Genomic DNA, 19,352 nt, shown 5'->3' with positions numbered 1-19,352 from the left:
ATAGGCTTGAAATAGTTTAATCTGTCTGTAGCAAAATGTGTGCAGCAATGAAATCTGTCTTATTTAAGCCATTTTGCATTGCAGTGGTATGTGCTGTTCTTCCATAGTGCCTGTTCGTGTAGGAAAATGAACACAGATTTGCTATGATCAGAGTCCCAGTTTGTCATGTCACATGACAGAGTAATTGGATGGCTTCCCATTTTGAAAAATTAAAGCTGATAGGAGTCTGTGAGCAGTTTAGGCATGCTTTTTCATGGGATATTGAGTGAGCCAATATAGTAGAAGGTGCCTAGAGGAAAAGCTCTTGGAATCTAGTCTGTTGGAAAAAGGGTCATTTGACCTTGGTGAGAGCACCAGATGTACTTCAGGAATGAGAGGGGGAGTAGCTTTGACAAAAGCTGGTGTGAAGGATGGAAAGCTGAACAGGTTGATCCAGGTACTAGCTGACAGATTTAAAGCAAGTAGCATGTATCACTGGTTATTGTTCTCAGTGTTTTTATGGGGTGATGATGTGTGTACGTGTATGTTGATTTATGGTAATAGAAATTCCAAAACCAAGGAAGCACTTCAGATCACATAACAGGGAGCTGAAATTTTTAGACTGGGGAAATGCTCCTGCAATTTTTTTTTAAATCAAGATGAGAGATTGTGGTTTCCCTTTGCCCTGTGTCTGTGGTTTCAAGAGGCAGAAGTGGCTCTTGCGGGTTGTGATTTTATCACAGTGGGTACTGCATGTTCTGTTGTTTTCACTTCCACTTCCGTGGCTAGTTAAGGAAGGTATTATCTGGAACTGACATTTATAGACTGTTCAGCCCATTTTTACTTGATTCATGAGAGAAGCTGAAACCTTTGCCAGATACAGACATATGCGACAACTCTAAACTTCAAGGTCCTGAGTTGCCATTGGAATGCTTTGAAGCAAGGGTATAGAAAGCTGTATATAGGGGATAATGGAAAATGCTTCATTCTTGTCTCATTTTAACAGCAGGAAAGGGCATGCCAGTGATCTTTTACCTTTTGTATTTTGCATCCCACCAATTATAATCAAAGAGCTTGGGTCCATCTGCAATAGAAATAAAAAGCCATTTAAACATTTACAGGCATTTTGTTGTTACATTTATTGTTTAAAGTATGTTTTTAGAATATAAAAACCACAGTAATATTGATTGGAGTATACACAAACATATAATTCCATCTGTAAATTTTTTTAAATTCTGTTGAGCATACAGATTTACTGCTACAGTAAATGTAGACACAAAGGTGATTTTTAATAATACTTTTATGAAATCTTAGGTCCTAACAAAGCTACTTCTGTATCTATCAGATGTATGCATACAGTTGTCTAAGGACCACTGAATTGTATTACAGGATTGTAATTCATGCAGTCACACCATTCAAATAGAAATAAGCATGTTTTGAAAAAAGCAAATTATGCTCACTAGAAATAATATATGCTAGTATTCAAGGCATGCTACAGTAATCACAAATTACTTTTCTGTATATCTATAATCTATCATTTCTAGCCTGTACATAATCTTTTATATGAAGCATTAATTGGCTGCTGAAAATATTTTTTAAAAAGATTTCTCATTTTATGTATGGATGATAAACTCAAAATACTTAGCTTTCACATGCACTCTTGGATGATTTCACTTAATGTGGAATCTTGAGGATTTTTTAAAGCTTAAAGTTTTATTTGCTCTTTGGCAAAAAAAAAAAGGAAAAGGTATCTTCATTTTGGAGGGTTGGAAACTCAAAATAAATAAAGAAGTACTTCCAGCTGTGATGATTCCGGGATAGACCATGGACTGTGAAGATCTTTTTGGAAGTGGCTGAATCCTTTTATAGGCTGACATTCTCTAGCTGTTGTTATGCTTTGCTGACGCTTGCTGGCAGGTGCAAATCTGGAAGACATGATGTGTTCTGAAATGATCCTACTCTTGATCGTTGGAGTAGGCTTTGTGAAGGAGGATATCTTTTCCAGAAGCATTCCAGTGTCATTGATAAATAGCAGATAATTAAACTTGGTTGAAAAATAAACTTGCAACAAGTTGTGAGTCAGAGGCTGTTTGCTACTCTCCCTGGTCTTGTTATCTGGAAGACAGCCAATTGACGAGAATCCCATTTCTGTCATCATTGCTTCCACTGCTGCTGGAAGTTCTTCATCAGAACTGTTTATTTATTTCACTGACAAGAACATCGGGGTGCCTGAGAAACACTTTAAACATTTTCTTGCTACCTATCACTTGTTGCCATTGCATGGAAATTGTTCTTTTAGATCTATTTGGTGGTTCTTAAGAGATTTGAAAAGCAATTGCCCTGAAAGTTTGCAGAAGCTTGCATGACTGTAAAAAAAATCAAGAAAAATGGCCTTTGACTACTCTGCCAGAACAGACCAAGTATCCTTGGAATTACTTTATTTTTTTTAAAAAAACATGATTTTTTAATATTTTATTTCCTATGCTGAACAATAGGCTGCCACAGCCCTAGCCTCTGCGGGAGCGAAGAAGAGGCAGTATCTGTTGGGCTATCTCCTTCCTATTTCCTTTTCCTTGAGAGTCTTGACTTATTTAGGTTATAAAACAGAGGATAGGGACTGTCTGGGAGACTTTTTGCCTTCGGGGCATCAATATTCTAAATAAATAAAATTATACATAATTATAGACTTCAATAAAGAGGATGTTTTTCTACCAGCTGGGAAATTGGTACAAGATATGTTTGCATCTGGTGCAATATTGTGGAAAGTTAGTATCACTAAGGTCTGATAGCCCGCATAGTCCAACAGATAAGCTGTACTCCTGGATTTAAGACTCATAACTGAAATCCTACCTCTGCCTGGAATATATGTTGCTGACTCACAAATTGTCTTTCATTCTGTTCCATAACTATAATTTGGAATCAGTGGTAGCCTTTGCAACAGGGTTTTCATGCAGCATATTTGAATCAGGATTAAGATCCAGAGTGGTGGAGCAGTTTTGAAGATGGACACTTCAATCTCCTGAAAGCACACAATAACTTGAAACAACTTTTAAAAAGTTATTTTTTAAAAAAAACAAAACCAAAAACTGCCATGATTTCTTCAACTATATAACTACCCCCTAATACACACTTTGACCACATGTATTGTTTTGAAAACCATATATAATTGCTATTGTCAAATATTACTTTGAAAGGGAGATTGGTAGGCCTGGAAAAGACTATTGATCATTAGTTTGCCTGAAGGCATTGCAGGATTATTAGTGTAGAAAAAGAATCAATAGTTTGTCAGTAATAAAATGCACAGTTCAATTGGGATGAGTGGGGATGAGAAGCTTTGTTGTGATTTCCATTGACTGTCTCCGCTTAGAATGTGAGTGTTTCTGCTAACAGGAAGAGAACAAGTATCTACAGCTGTTTTAGGAAATGGATCTTTGTGTTTTCAGAGCCTGGGAGAATGAATATAGGTACTATCGATTTTATTCTGCTTTTTCTCTGATGCTTTTTTTGCTGGGTATGTCAAAGTATGGATTTAAGTTGATATTAGACTATATTTGGGCAAGCAGTGTAGGGAAGTTTTGCAGTATTCTGGTCTTCTTTGAAAGAACCCAAGTGTGGCTTATGGGTTATACCACTAAATGTGAATTTCCATTACTGGTGTATTCTATGTCAGTTATCCTGTTTTCCTTTCAAGGATGTCAGTGCACTATGTATAAGTATCCCAAATAGTCATTCATTGATGCATTGACCAGCACCTGACCTGATTGAACCCATGGAATCTGCATTTATTGATGTTGCTAAAACATTATTTTCCTCAGTGTAATTTATCTTTTTAATTTGAGAAATTGGATCTTATAATTACTGATTCTGATGTTGCTTGGCTAGCATGTGTATTTTGAGTGGTCCTTCTAGATTCTGATAGTTACGTAGTGCTTTCGGTTGCCTTAGTGATATCTCATGTCCTTTGATTTTCATGTACAGTATAGAGGAGTGGAATCATGTATAGGGAGGGGAATGAATTAATATATGCTCTCATCCTTTCCTAAGATTGTGGCTAAATGCTGATTCCATTGGTTCAACTCAACCAGTTTCTTTCCTTCCTTCTTCCTTTCTAATATCTCCCCCCCCCCCCCCCCCGCACACACACACACACACCCCTCTTATTTATCACTTGATTGAGGAAGCTTTGGCTGTCCAGTTTCTGTTGGATTCCAGTCTCAGCATGTTTGGCCCATGTTCAAGTATGGAGGAAATTAGCTATAGCATCTGGAGAAACATAGGCTCCCCAGTCGTGGTATACTGTCTTGACTAATGCAGAGCTCTCAGGAATTCCAACACTTTCATACTATTTTGTGACCTCTAGGATGGTCTAACAGAGATATTTTCTTATGTAAATCTTTGAATTATTATCCTAATGTTGTCACTGAGATCTTGTCATAGATTCATGCATTTAAATGTTGAGCTTCTCTAAGATAGTCCCACAATTCCTGGCTACTCATGTAGTAGCAGAGAATCCTTGCAAAGGGGAAGGCTGTTTAATTCGACCCAGCACTGTTCTTAGTCACTGCCTTTCAGCTTCCATCAGTGATGAGGCTTCGGTTCCTTGGGGATTTGTCCATATCCTCCATGTAGAGCTCTGGGAAGCTGTTCATTTCCCATGCTTGCCTCCTTATTCAGGGTAAAGGTCTGTGAAATCCACATAAATATTTACCACATCTTGTTCTAGCCAGCAGGAGATCCGCTTTTGTTGCACTGTCAAACAACGCCAATTTACTTGGTTTGTTCTTGCAGGATTCATAAAAGAACAGGAAAGCATTTCTTTATCTGCTGAGGGAGTAGAGAATAACAAAAGCCAAACTGGAACTAAGAAGACTCAAAAGCAAGGAGAGTGTAGAGACTGATATGGTAGAAAGAATATGCCAAATAAATTCCCAAATTTAAACTACTTAGACATTGTAAAGATGGGGTTCCTTTTCCCTTTTTATTCTGTTCAGATTTCTGTTTCAATGTCATTCCTGCCTGTCTGGAGAGAGCTGTAATATACATCTTCCCTTTTAAGGGATGCCATTACATACTATTTGCTCGGCTTTTGCCATCTTTTTGGTTTTCAGTCAGCATGGCTTTAAATGCCCATCACGTGGCATCATAGTGTGTTCAGGATTTCTGAGACAGCAACATAACAGGATGAAAAGAAGCTGTTTTCTGCCAGTTCAGATGATTGATCAATCTGCCTTCCTTTGAGTTGTCTGTACCAGAGGAGGGCAAAGTGGGGTCCTTAAGCCTAATTTTGCAACCACATTCCTTATAGTTAACACTCTAAGATTAAAAAAATGTTCTACCAAAAGGTTCCTTCCCTTTTCTCCTGAGAAGTGGCCATTTTATAGCTAAACAGATGACCCATACCCTCCCCCCACAGAATTAAAATAAAAATAGGATTCAGATAAAAGAGAAAAATCTTGTGATTTCTAGTTTCTAGTTTTGGAATCTTTCAATCTTATTTGTGCCTGATTTTAAGCTTTGTCTAGCCTGCAATGAATACTGAGGATGAAAATGCAGCCGCCACCAAAGTTGTTTATCCCCAGTCTATACTGACTGACAGCCATGTTCTAGAATTTCAATGGGAGGTCTTTCAAAGCTCTCTTTGGAAATGACGAGGATTGAACATGGAAACTTGTGAATATAGAGCTTTTCCTCTGCCATTGAAGACCTAATATATATTGATTTCTACTATGGTATACCTGATCTCAGTGTAGGCATGTGTTTTATTTCATAGGATTTCAAACAGCAGCATTGTAACAATGTAACAACTCTAATGTAACAGCACTAATGTAACAATGTTGAGTTGCAAAATCTTCTTTGTATATCTAGCTATCAGACTATTTACACTCAAGGTAATTATGATTTGGAATATGGATTTGTTGATAAACGAAATAATGCTTATCTCTTGAGATCTCTGTTAGCATTGCTGGCTGGAGCTAAATGATACTGTAAAGTGCACTGCTGGTTTTATTGCCATCGTCCTTTTTCTTTTGACAATGTAGCCAAAGTGACAAAGTAGAACAATAAAACACCAATTTAAACTAAAGTTAGCCATAAAAGTAAATGACAATAATATCAGATAGCTAAATGCCAGCAATAATGTAAGCAAAGGATTGCTACTATATAACCTTTAGGCATGATTTTATATTGTTGCCGTTTAGGGATGGTGTTAGCAGTCTTAAATACTCTTTTATAATGGCAGGATAGAAACAACGTAACAATGAATTTCCCACTTCTTCTAAAGCCAAGAGAAAATAATATTGGCTGGAATTCTGTTTAATCCTTAGATTTAATAAATGTAAGTAAGTCACACCTGTTTACAGCTAGAGGAATTTCCATGATCTGGTTACTTGATGCATCAGCGAAATGTAAAGAATGAGGAACAAGTTGTCTAAGTATTCATTTGAATTCGGTTCATCCTCATCGTGCCTGTGCTCTTCTGTTCAGGAGGACAAGTTTAAACAGTGGGAAAGGTCTCTCCTTCCTCTATCAACCATATCCTTTTGATACCCTCTGAGGCAGGATGAAGTATAGTGGATACCCAGGACTAGCCAGTTCATCATGGGAATAAAATTTAAACTCATGTTTCCTAGGTCATCATACTGTTGTATCTTCATTTGCAGTGAAAGTGGAGGAAATTTGGGATTGTTAAAACTCTTCCAATCTAGCAAATATTTTCTCATTTGTTAGTTATTTATGTAAAGTATTTCTGGATCACCTCCCAGCTCATAAGAGCTCCTGAGCTGATGAACAAATAAAAACCAGTGAAAACAATACTAAGAAAAATATTTCAAAACACGTTAACATCCTTTTAAAAAATACATAAAAGTAGTCTAAAGACGTGACTGGACTTAACATCAGGGGAAACCTTAACCTTTTTAAGTCTAAAAACATTTTAGAATCTAGTTGCCTTGGATCTCATATTGAGAAAAAAGTGGGATATAATTTCATTAAATTAATAAAAGTTTTGAAATAATTAAAACAGAAGTTTCAAAAACAGAATGCCATGTACTATTGTGGTAGCCTATCTATTTTGGGAGAGGGTACTATAGTCCTGTTTATTCTGCCTTGCTATAGAATATGTTGAACTATTGGCTGTTTTCTCTTGTTTTGGAGTAATTTATGTCTGTAATATGGGAATTAGTGGCTTTGTTGTATTTATCACCAAAATATGTTTTCACCTTAAACTGATCCACACTGTAGATGGCATGATACTAGTCCTGGAAGGCTTTGAGAGAATGTAAACAATGTGACCACCTCTTGTATTTATTATTGATCATATCAGTATTATTTCACCACTGGTAGTAGGAGAAATCAGCTGTGTTCAGTGCAAATGATTGAAGATGTGATTGAAGGTAGATTATTTTAAGGGAATGTCTTGAGAGAGTACCCCCCTCCTTTTTCTGGTTTGTGTTTCTGCTATATTCAGTGGTGTAGATGCTTGTTCATAGAGCTCTAGCCCTCATGCTGCCTGGGGCATGGTTAGAGCTTTGGGAAGATTTACATTAATCAAACACAAACAGACAGTGTAGCGTGAAGATATTTCTCTCCCGCCAGCACTGCTCACAATCCTAATTAGGTTTATTGGGGCAGAAAAAGAAAACAGTCCTCCACTACTGCCCTCCTTCCTCAGGGCTGACTTGGTTGTATTGCTGGAAAAGCAGTGAGCTGACTGCTCTCTCTGCTGACCTGCTGACCTCCATCCTCCCTTGTGGGAGGAAGGGATAGGATTCCGGAATGATGTTGCGGATGAAGTTTATAGTAGCCAGGTGCATGCTTCTGGAGGAACGACTCAAACCAGCGTCATTCTGGCTAGTAAAGAGAATAATCAGGACTAGATGAAAGAGAAGTCCAGGGAAAGACAGGTAGGATTGGGAATCAGGAAAGCAGTCTAGCTAAGCGTAAAGAAGAATGAGCTGAGGCTAGATGTGTGGTGTACACTGAAGTGAAATAACTGAGCAGTGGGGAACTTGACTAGTACCAGCTGAGAAAAGCCATAAGTAGGTTGATCAGAAGTCTTGTAAAACAGAAGAAAGCCATTGCTTAATATAGCATTGGCAGGTTAGGTTGATGTCCAGCTGCTGGCAGAGGAATGACAGGTGTGAGAAATCTCATTTATCCATAGTAAAGGTTTTCGCCTGACGTTAAGTCCAGTCGTGACTGACTCTGGGGGTTGGTGCTCATCTCCATTTCTAAGCCGAAGAGCTGGCGTTGTCCATAGACACCTCTAAGATCATGTGGCCGGCATGACTGCATGGAGTGCTTCTCACCGAAGCGGTACCTCTTGATCTACTCACATTTGCATGTTTTCGAACTGCTAGGTTGGCAGGAACTGGGGCTAACAGCAGGTGCTCATTCCGCTCCTGGGATTTGAACCTGGGACCTTTTGGTCCACAAGTTCAGCAGCTCAGCGCTTTAACACACTTTGTCACCAGGGGCCCCATGCCAAAATTATTATTTTAAGCTTAAAGGTGTGTTGAAAGATTACTCATTGACAATTCCAAAGACATATCTTTGTTTCCACCCAAACAACACCTACTATCTTCCTCCTATTCCACCATAAAGAGCAAGAGTAATCAGTTATAACATATATTTTCAACAGGATCTAAGGAGTGGGAGATTGGACTGTACATCTAAGCCTATTCCGAGTTGTAAATGCCAAAATTTGAAACAATTTAACCCATTTCTTGGCTTTGAATTCAGTGCTTACTGTAGTGAAAGAGCTTCTGAATTCTCTAATTCACTTGACTTCTAAGCACACCCCCTTGTCTTTCTTACTGCTTCTGCAGGAGTATTTCCCTGAGGAAGTATGTAGATTTTATTTTTCTTCCCCTCCATTAACAGCAGTTTTGAGCCTTGACTGTGATAATGGCTGGGAGGGAGACATGGAGAAACTCCACCTCTTTTTGCCAGCCTCTGAAGCAAACAGACCAGATGCCTTTTCAGAAATATTAGAGTAGAATTTTTATGGAGCCATCAAAGCCAGATGGGGTAGCTGGATTTCTTGGATGCTTTGCCCTTGATTAGGAGGAACATTTGCTGGTACATTTTGCCAGCCTCCTACAATTCAGGTAATCTTTGGAAGACTTTGTTGCAATGTTGTAATATATCTTGTAGTAAGAGGGATAGAAATAGCTTCTGTGGGTGTAGAATAATAGATGAAATTTTTCTTTATGATAAACATTACAGGGTTTTCAACGGGATGCTGTGTAATCTTTGTTTTAATTCTGTACTTGCTTTTTTATGCTCTAGCTTCTATTTCTTAAAAAAAATTAAAAATCTGGGTTCAGCCTCAGTTAGAGAACAAAGGTTTTGACAGCCAGAAAAGATGTCGTGCATAGGGGAGGCAGGCAGCTGCATTATGCTCCTTGATCCTGGATCCTGGAGCTGAATACACACCATCATTCTGTTTTGTAAGAGCCACCTAGCCAGCCTTTGTGATTTACCAGTAGGTGAGACTGGCTAATATTTTCTTAGTAGTTCCTTAGTGCTTGCCTGATGGTTTACTATCATATTTTTACAACCAATACCTTTTAAAAGATTACTATTGTCACTGTTGTAAGGGGGGTATAGTTGTTGACCAAAGAAGCTTAATAGGAGTGAAGGTGAGAGCTATATCTTTATTTTCCTTTTTTCCCATTATTTTGTTTATTTCAATTTGAGACAGCCTTTTAAAGCAGGGCTTTTCCACAGCCCATTTGAAAGCTTAATTTGCAGGATCAACATGTTAGGTTAATAATGTTTTTTTAAAAACCAGCCAGGGTGCTGAGATGTGCCTTATTTTAAAAAATATGGTTGTGTGAGAACAAAACCTGTTTGAAGCATTTGGCTGTTGTGTTATCAGAATTATTATGACACGTGTGGAGAAGTCCCTGTGAGGCTTTGTGGCCGCATGGGGAGTGTCAGTATCCATTTGCAACCATGTCTGTTAATACATGGATGTTCGATTAGAAGCAGTGAGCAGGGGATGCTGTGAAACATTTTCCTTCAGGGAAAACTGCTACAGAGAAGCAGTTTTTTTTTCAAGGTAATATTCTAACTATTCCTATTATAGGCTAAATAAAAGTGTTGTTTTTAAGCAGACAAGTCACTATGATCTATCACCTTTCTCTGAACTCGCTGGAAACTGGAAACTCTTTGTCCAGAACAGGATTGGGTATTCTATTTTTCCAAGCTCAACTGTAGTTTTACCAAATAAACAAATAAATAAAATCTGGAAGCAAAATAGATATGTTATTTGCATATATGCATTCTGGCCACGGTGATCTCACAATGCCTTTTCAATTTTTAAAATATATTTCTGTAAGAGTAAATTGTGGAAGTCAAACTGAATGATGGTGAAGCTTAGGGATTACAATGAGTCACAGGTGTAGTTCTCAGCATCTCTAGTTTAAATTATAACTCTGGTGAACCACTTCCAGTTTAATGTGTGGAATATGGAGCTCAGTACACAATGGTCTGACTTATTGCAAGATTGCTTTCTGTATTCTAGATATTATGGAGAAAATGATGGGTTTTTTTTCCAGAGTATCGGTTGTGACTCTTTCTAGTGTTTACATTAATATCCATTATATAGTCATATGGTGTCACCAGCTTTGGAGGTGGTTATGATTGTAACCACCAGTTGTAGAAACTCTGTTTTGTAAACAAAGAAATAGTCTAGGCTTACTTGTTCAGAGCACATTAGCAGGAGAGCAGTAGTTTCAGTTTTTAGTTTGTTTGGATTTTTTGTTTTGTTTTTCAATCTAGTGCCTCTGTAAGATCTCACACAGTTGTAAAAAGTGCTACCCTCCTCACACAGAGTAGAATTGTTGAGTGTGCTTGGAGAGAGCTACTACTTAAAACCACAAAAAACTCCAGCTTATATGATGATGCATAATGCAGTCCATGCATTATTAATCATAGTGGGTGGAGTCTAATGTCAAATTTTAAATATCCCATTTCCATTTCCTCAAAAATCAGTACGTAGTGGCATGATAGTGCATCCTTTTATTATCACCTGCCAATGAGAAGAAAAGGATAAAAGTTGCAAGGGTGACAGCATAGATAAGAAAGGAGACCAAAAACAAAATAATGAAAGATATTCTTCCTTTATATGAGTATGTAAATCTTCCATTCCAATTCTTGCCTTCATTTCACCAACTCTAAACAGCTTTTTCTTTTGTTAATTAAGATCTTGGTTGTTGCTAGGCTTCAGAAAATTGTTTCCAAACCCTATTACTGTCTGTGCAGCTTCCCCATCCTTTATCCTTGTGAACTGATAAATTAGTAAGGTTCAAACCTTACTTATGCTAAATATTCCTCATTGGTCACAAACCACTTTATGAAAAAAAGAGTTTTCAGTTTTATAAAGGTTGTATTTGATAACGGTTTATAATTTAGACATGTAAATCTCCTCCCAAGTTAAATAGTGGTCTAAAGGCTATGAGAAACCAAAGATCTTTGTGTTCCAGGGGGGAAAGCAGATCTTTAGATCACAAGATTTATTTTAAAAATGTTGTATGCCTTCAAGTTATTTTCCTGTTTATGGCGATCTCAAGGCAAACCTATCACAAGATGTTCTTGACAAGATTTATTCAGAGGGAGCTTGCCATTGCGTTCGTCTGAGGCTGAGAGATTCAAGCTTGTCCAAGGTTACACAGTAGATTTCCATGGCCAAATGGGGTGTCAGACCCTGCTCTCTGGGTCCTAGGCTAACACCCAAAACACCACACCATACAGCCTCATGTCTTCCCATATCAGACTATGTCCTGTTGTTCAATGACATCGTTTGCACATAACTTTCAAACAATCCAGCAAGGTTTAGTAAATCATTACACCTCAATAATTCTGCTTCTACACAAAAAGAAGCCAGTGTGTTCCAGCAACTTTTAGTAAGTAAGTAAAATTTTATTTATATCCTACCCCATCTCCCCATGGAGACTCAGGGCAGCTCACAACATAAAAGGCAAACATTCAGTGCCACAAAAATACAACAATAAATTAAACAATATAAATAAATAATATAAAACATTCAACCATATAAATAAATCACATCAAGAGCAGTAAAACACATTACACAATAGCAATAAAAACAGGGTTAAAAGCCATATCCATATTCCATTCATTGTTGCTATTAATACTTTCAGTGCCAAAATATTGCTCAGCTTCTCTCTAGAAAAGGATGGTTCTATGCCAATGAGGAGCCAAACAGAATTGAGCTAACCTTTTCTGATGCCCAGGCAAAGACTAGGGTCATTGGATCTCAACTTTGTGTTCACTTAGACTTGATTCTGCTTCTTTCACAATCAAGAACATGTTTTGACTTCTGAACTTTTTCTTCATTATTCTGGTAGTTTTTTCTGCAGAAATTATCGTAGTTCTGTGATATTCTGTGTGAGTTATAACCAGAAGGTAAAATTTGTTTTATTTCTTTATCCTGCTGACCCTTTTTTTGGTAGCTTATTTTAGGAATTAGCTGGTTATTGCTTACACCTTTCTGGTAGCACTCAGTTTGGTCAGTCTTTCCAACCTTGTTCTAAATTTTTGGTGTCGGACAGAAATCGAGTAGTATTTCTAATAGTAATAACATTTTAGTTGTTTATTGTTTAAAAGATATTAAAGCAAATACTAATTAAAATGTATACACAGACATCTGTAAAATATATACATATTATTTTCAAATATAGTTAAACAATCTAATGAATGAAAATTGTTGCAAAATCCATCTCAGGTATGATAGATAAGAAAAGACCAATGGTTGAAGCTTGGTGGATGCTCCCCAGATCTATATCTTTATTAGAGAACAGCATTATACCCAGAGAGAGCATCAGTCCTTGTTCAGTATTGCTTTCATTAACCAACAGCAAGTTTCTTGGTTTTTAGACATTCCTTCATAGAATCATAGAATAGAATGATAGAATAATAGAGTTGGAAAAGACCACATGAGCCATCTAGTCCAACACCCTGTCATGCAGGAAAAGCACAATCAAAAGTCCAGGGTTATTTTTAGACCTATCTGGAATTGCCAGATCTTGAACCTGGGGCCTCCTATGCGGAAAGACAGGTATGCTACTGCTGAATTATGGATGCCCCAGATTTCCTTATTCATGCTCATCAAGTTTAGAGAAACATCTAAAAACACTGAGCATAGTTACACCTCAATTTTTTTTGGTTTATCTAAAAATTCCCATCTAATTCTGTTTTCTTCCAGCCTTAAATCCTGATTTGATGTTGGCTTGCTGTAAGCTATAGTGTGTCTGTGGACCTAGGTTTTTAAAAGTTACACTCTGTTTTGTGTGTGTGTGTGTGTGTGTGATTCTGATGAAAGCTTTTTGTCCCTTCTGGTTCAGGTTTCCAGATAGGTTTTAAAAACACAGTAGTATAAAATGTTTATAATATTGTTTCATAATTACTAACACTTGGCAGATAAAAGTAGCAGCAGTAGTATCATCTACTATGAAAAATGACCTCTAAAATATAAGAAACCAAAGTATTTAGTTTATTTGGGTGTAAGCTAGTCTGTTCCACAGCTTCAGTGGGGCTTCAGTGAGCTTAGTAGTAAAATGAACTCCTCAAGGTACAAATTGATCTCTTTGGCAAGTACATTATTTGGTGCTAGAACTTTTTGGCCACCTTCTTCTTTAGGAGGCAGAATTTCTGCACCAAATAAAACTACTTGCAAGGTTCTGGCTTTCGCTACTGAGAAATACAATGGCCACATTGAGATTAGCTGCTGGGGAAGCCCTCCTTCCTCACAGACTCTGTAAATGCAGTTCTTTCTCTGTGAAAAGTCCTGACATCAGCTCTTGGAAAAATCTGAGAACTTGTGTCATGGAACAGCGCTGAGGGCCTTGCTTGGGCTGGGGCTGAATGGCTGGACTGTGGCTGAAACTTCAGTAGCAAGGCTTTGACACTTCCACCCCCTCGATCACCAGCCTTTCTCTAACCCGGCAGCTGTGACGGATAATATATAATATACTCTATTGCAGAATCTGTCTGCTTCAAGACTGGCTTCAAACAAGAGCAGCACTGTACTTTGCTACTAGCAACGTATATACTTACAAATACAACGGAAAAGCATCTTTGCTGCATTTCCCTGCAAGTACTAAGGGTCATTAGAATCTATTGAGTGAAATGTGGAGTGTGGGAAGGCTGCAGAAGGACTTGAGCATGATACATAGACTTTGAATATATCATACGGGCCTTAGTTTTCCCTGAACAGGCAGATATATGTATTTGTATGACACTTATAGAAGTCAGAAACAAAGGACACTGCTTGTATTGTATGGGAATAGAATTTATAGCCCAGACTACTCAAGCTAATAGTGGATAGGCACAGTCAGTGCTATTATTATCAGTGTAATTTAAGTGTATTGCATATCTCAGTTGGATTTTCTGTCAAACCCACTTAAGTGTTTTTTTTCTTTTACTACGTTGTCTACCACTTTATAACTCATATTTGGTATTGGTTTGCTTTGTTTTCTTACTCATTTTACTTTAACTCAGCAATATAATGGCAATCAGTGACACATTTTGATTTTCGTTATAGTATATACACGAGGAAAATGTACTGAGTTGTCTGCTTGTTGTCATGGATATCTGATATCTTATTTCCAAAGCTAAGTAGTGTTGGCCTAAAAATTTTCAGCAGCCTAGCTTCAAATGAGTTGCACATAGGCAGCAGTTCTTTTGTACATTATCCTTAATAGCATAATATTCCATATTGAATAATTCTGTGAGATCTGGATTTGGGAGATCTAACTTTCTAGAGATATTTTTAAACTATGGAGATTCAGTATTGTTTTGAAGGTGGAGATTGGATCTTTTTGTGGACCTGACATAAATCTAAAGCAAATAATGTGTGGCATTCTCACAAGTCACCTGCCCTTTATGGATGTTCTTCTCTTATATTAAAAATGTTTGTATTGCTTTCTGTAAATAAAATCGGGAAGCACTCCAGACATTGGTATCACTTGGCCAATATGTCTGCATTTAATGAATCCCATTGTGGTTTTTTTAACTGTAGTGGGATCTCTTTAATAAGGACATTTTTTAAGTTAAAACCATAGCACAATTCTCTAGGGAAGGCAAAACAGATGGTATGCTGCCTGTAGTGCTGATATTGTCATAAGGTACAAACATATGATGAGAACGGCCCATAAAAGAGTCATGTGAGCAACTTGGGCACAACCTTCCTTGCCTCTATGCTGGATCAAGTGCAATGTAGAATATTGTCCTCAAAAGAGTTCTAGGGGTTGTTGCATCCCCTTAACCTTCTGTAATTGCCCATCGCTAGTATATAAGAGAGTATTCAGTGAATACATGAAGTGGAATAAAAAAAAATGTTTGTTCTGTCGGTACAGCTTTTCTGTTCTGTTTAAATAAGCACATTAAAACTTCATTGTCTTAATGGTGTAGCCCTTTGTGCAATATTTCAAACACTACAGGGACTGGATCAAGATCGTAACAGATCCAGAGCATGCATCCAGCTTGATTTTATTCTTTTATATTTTGCCTAAGAAAGTAATAAGAACATTTTAATACTCTTTTGAGGGAAATGAGATGAATATCTGTTAACATCTTATTGCATTGAAATAGTATATTGGGCTATGAGTGGTTTCCTTGTGAACATGACCTCCTCCTTGCCCTGCTTCTGTTCTTCCCTTTCCATCTCCTTGTGCAGAATGTGTGGAGAGAAACTGGGGAAGCTGGCTTGCGGCCCAAGAGCTTCCGGGAACCTATCCCAGAATGCCTTTAGATGAGTTCTCCCCTTTGACGCATGCGGCATTGTTTGCAGGCATTCTCATGTAAGAGAGATGGAGACTGAGGCAGGATGGGGGAGGCAGGCATAAGCTTGGAGTTCATACAGCTAGAGCTGCATTTCCTAGTGTTTATCTCTGCAGACTTCAAAACAAGCCTGCTTTCTTTTCGAGGAGATGTTCTGCTGCAGCATGGGAAGATGTAATATAAGTTCTGGGACTTGTTAATGAAATATATTTTTAAAAATTGCATTGCTTGCCTGTGTGGCAATGCTCTTCATAATTTTGTGGGTAGATAGGTACAGAGATTACGCAAATTACTCTGCTGATTTTGAATGCAGCAATTATTAAAGCTTCATTCTAATCAATGTTTAGGCATTTTGTGCATGTGTTAACCTATATATTAATATTATGTTAAACAATTTTAGTCATTTCATTATTTGCGAGCAGAGGGTAGTGCAGAATAAATGCCTGAGCTATGCTGGTATTGCTATAGTTTATGCTACATTTAATACTTCAGTAAAATAGAAGGCCTTACATTTTTGTTCAATTCAGTGTTTAGAGGAAATGCTATTCCTTTTCAGATATATATAAAAAATGAAATATTCCTGCAACAGCAGTGCATTACCTGGGTCAAAGGGTTTCAGATGATGGGTAACATTTTAGAAAGATATTCCTCCTTGAGATGCACAAAAGAGTTAAGGGATTAAATCTCTTCAGTGTTTCTTCAGTTTTTGAGAACTGAAATATTTGCATAATAGATTGCAACTAAAAAAGAGGGAATAACAAGTAATACATTGTGAATTAACATTTTTTCTGAAACATAACATTCCTTTTTAGTCTTCAATAAACTACTTACTCTATACTAATTTTTTATTTTTATTTCTATTTTTCAGGTTTCCTCTCAGAAGACCTACAAGGTAAGTTCTTCAGGAGTTTAGTACTTTTGTGATTTTATAGACAAGGTAATATTCGTACACCCACGACGATTCATGATGAAGATAGTTCTTCTTGACTGTAACTAGAATTCCAATTCCTAGGATGGCCTACTCATTGAAGAAAAGAGCTGCTGAACTATATTACTCGTTGAATAAAGGAGCTAAACAGTTCAAAACAATAACAGTGTAAATAAGCATAACACATATTAATTTTAACGATAAATTAAAAGCAGATTTAAAAGATTAAAGCATTTTAAGAAATATTTGGAAATATACAGGTCCTAAAGGACTTAGTGAACAGCCAGATTTTTACTTAGCATTTAAGCAAAATGAACATTGGTGCCAGTTGGGTCTCCTTGGGAGGCATTACACACCTGAGGCATTACAGATGAAAAATCCTACTCTCAAGTCCCAGCACAACAAATTGACCCTACTAATAGGACACAGAGGAACGTGTTTTCCCCGCAGACCTCAGTCATTGGACAAACAGATGTAGGAAGAGGCACTCCCTCAAACTTAGAGTTTTAAACACCATTATCATTATCATGTTAGAGCAGAAGTAACTCTTTTAAGACTGGCATTGTATGTTGTTTATATGATCAGCCAACAATTGACACCAGAGAAAGACTTGTTAAGGGCAGAACTCTCAATGTCATTTGATATCATTTATCATAAAATTCCTATGGATCATTTGACTATTTTGAGACTTGGTGGCATTGTGTTACAGTGCTTCCAACCTTTTTTTTTTTGGCTGAACATTCTTAGGAGGGACTTGGGGGATCATTGAGGACCTAATGAGATGTGTCATTTCATCAAACTAACTTTTATTTCCTGGTCAGTGGTATTGTGTGGTATTTAGTTTCTACTCTTCTGCGTTTGGCTTCAGGCACGGCAGCATTCTGAGCAGAGAGTCTCCAGCAGATAAGAAGCAGAAGGTTGAGCGCTGCATCAGTGCCCACGACTTTGACCCTACAGGTAACACCACAGCTATCAGAACCCTCACAGCTATAAGCAGGTTGTAGCCAACATTTCTTAAGAGTTAAAAAAATCACCATACTCTTTTTATGTGTGTACTATTCCGAAGTGACTGCTGGCTTTCTTTTTCACTCTCATAACACAATGTTTTATATTCCTAAATGAAGTTGCACAGCATTCTTCACAGTTCTCCTGTTGGCTGTGTTCACATAGACTCATGTAATTAGATGAGCCATCAACTATTTGCTGCAGTAGACAGACCACTCATCTTTTGATGGCAGCAAAGTTTTTTTTTTTACCATAGGGCTAAATTACATGGGTTGCATGTTTAAATCCTCCATTACTCTGTTTTTTGCCTAGTTTGAGTCTATCATGGCTGCATATTTGTTTGAAGCTATGGCACCATAGAATGGCTCTCCTCCAGCACTGTTAGTCCACTCAGAATTATGATGTCTTCTTGTTGTAATATCTCATCATGCTTCTTTGGTAGTATAGGCCTTAGGCTTTCGGATACACTTATGAAGAGGAAGTGCAGTTTTCTCTTCTGTGGAGCCAAGCTTGCTGAATTAGCATACCCAACAAAACTGCAAGCTGCACAAGGATTATGCTGATTTGGGTACATATTTCCGCTTTGCTAATCAGCAGACAATTTAGCTGGCAGTCAGCACAGGTGTCCCGGTGCGAGAGTGGGTCACTTATAGCTTTGTTATGTAGATCTCATACAAATTTGGGTCTCTCTCAATCTTCCTTTTTCCTGGTAGTTTTCGCTGCATCTCTTCCTTTCAGCACAACATTGCTTTCAACCACCAATGCTTGGGAAGCTCCATACTAGCATTTCCTTCTTAGTTTCTGATCCTGATTGCTGACCAGCTAGGTAAACTTTTGTTTCCACTAAGTATTCTATGTATGGAGCAATGTTGAGAAATTCGTACTGGCTCCGTTAGCTGGAGAACCTCTTTCCCAAGTGAAGTTCCCCTCAAGCATTTTGTTCTTTGATAAACTTCTAATTGGAAGTGGCTGTTCACTTTTTTTTTCTTTTTCCCTATACCTGTAGACCATCTGTGTTGCATTCAGAGTCTAACGCTGTCTTGGAATTTAGTCTGCATGTGATGGTGCCACCCACCCCAGCCTACTAACCCAGTGACTGCTGTGTGCTCCTAACTGTGTGACTGGCTTGCGGGTGAGCCTCTTGGCCCCATGCGGTGTGTTGCTTTGTGTCTGTGCACTTTGCCGTTTAGCCTGTTGTTATTCTCCAAGAACGTGCAGCAGGTGAGAGCTGATTTTGAAGACTGCAGAATGTGAAATGCAAAGATGCGTACTTACAGGGGGTAGTCAGTAGACCAGGTGTTTATATAATCCCTGTAGGAATTTTTGCTAGGTACAATCAATAATTTGATGGGGTTTGTGAAATGAAGAGAGAACTGCCTCCTAGTTTGGCTGTGAAGCTGAATGAAAAGTGATGGTTCAGTCATGAAATGAGCTGATGATACCAAAATGGGGGCAACACTTTCTGCACAAGGAGAAAGGCAGGTGATAAATCAAGTAAACAAACAAACAAATGTTGTGCAAAACGACTGCGATTTTAAAATAATATTTAAATTATATCTATTTCAGTAATACATATGTATATTTTCATTTGTGAAGGCACAACATTTCAGTATGGACCTCTGTATTCTGATTGGGG

General features: G+C 37.8%; 1 protein-coding gene across 4 annotated transcripts in view; it reads left to right on the top strand.

Moving 5' to 3' along the window:
• Positions 1–19,352, top strand: part of arhgef12 (Rho guanine nucleotide exchange factor 12) — a 74,741-nt gene that overhangs the window by 7,447 nt on the left and 47,942 nt on the right. For 3 of the 4 annotated variants that reach the window (XM_016994718.2, XM_062961385.1, XM_062961384.1), the window contains 2 exons: positions 16,652–16,675; positions 17,580–17,668. In XM_016994718.2, coding sequence (XP_016850207.2) covers positions 16,652–16,675; positions 17,580–17,668 — 113 coding nt within the window. Of the gene's footprint in view, positions 1–8,919; positions 9,087–16,651; positions 16,676–17,579; positions 17,669–18,722; positions 18,849–19,352 lie in introns of those variants that run through there. The other variant, XM_062961387.1, reaches the window with a different exon arrangement.

The sequence above is a fragment of the Anolis carolinensis genome, unplaced genomic scaffold (assembly GCF_035594765.1).
Source record: "Anolis carolinensis isolate JA03-04 unplaced genomic scaffold, rAnoCar3.1.pri scaffold_8, whole genome shotgun sequence".
In the NCBI taxonomy this organism is placed as follows: domain Eukaryota; kingdom Metazoa; phylum Chordata; class Lepidosauria; order Squamata; family Dactyloidae; genus Anolis; species Anolis carolinensis.
Note: the sequence above shows the minus strand (reverse complement) of the source record. Positions and strands in the feature narration are given on the sequence as shown.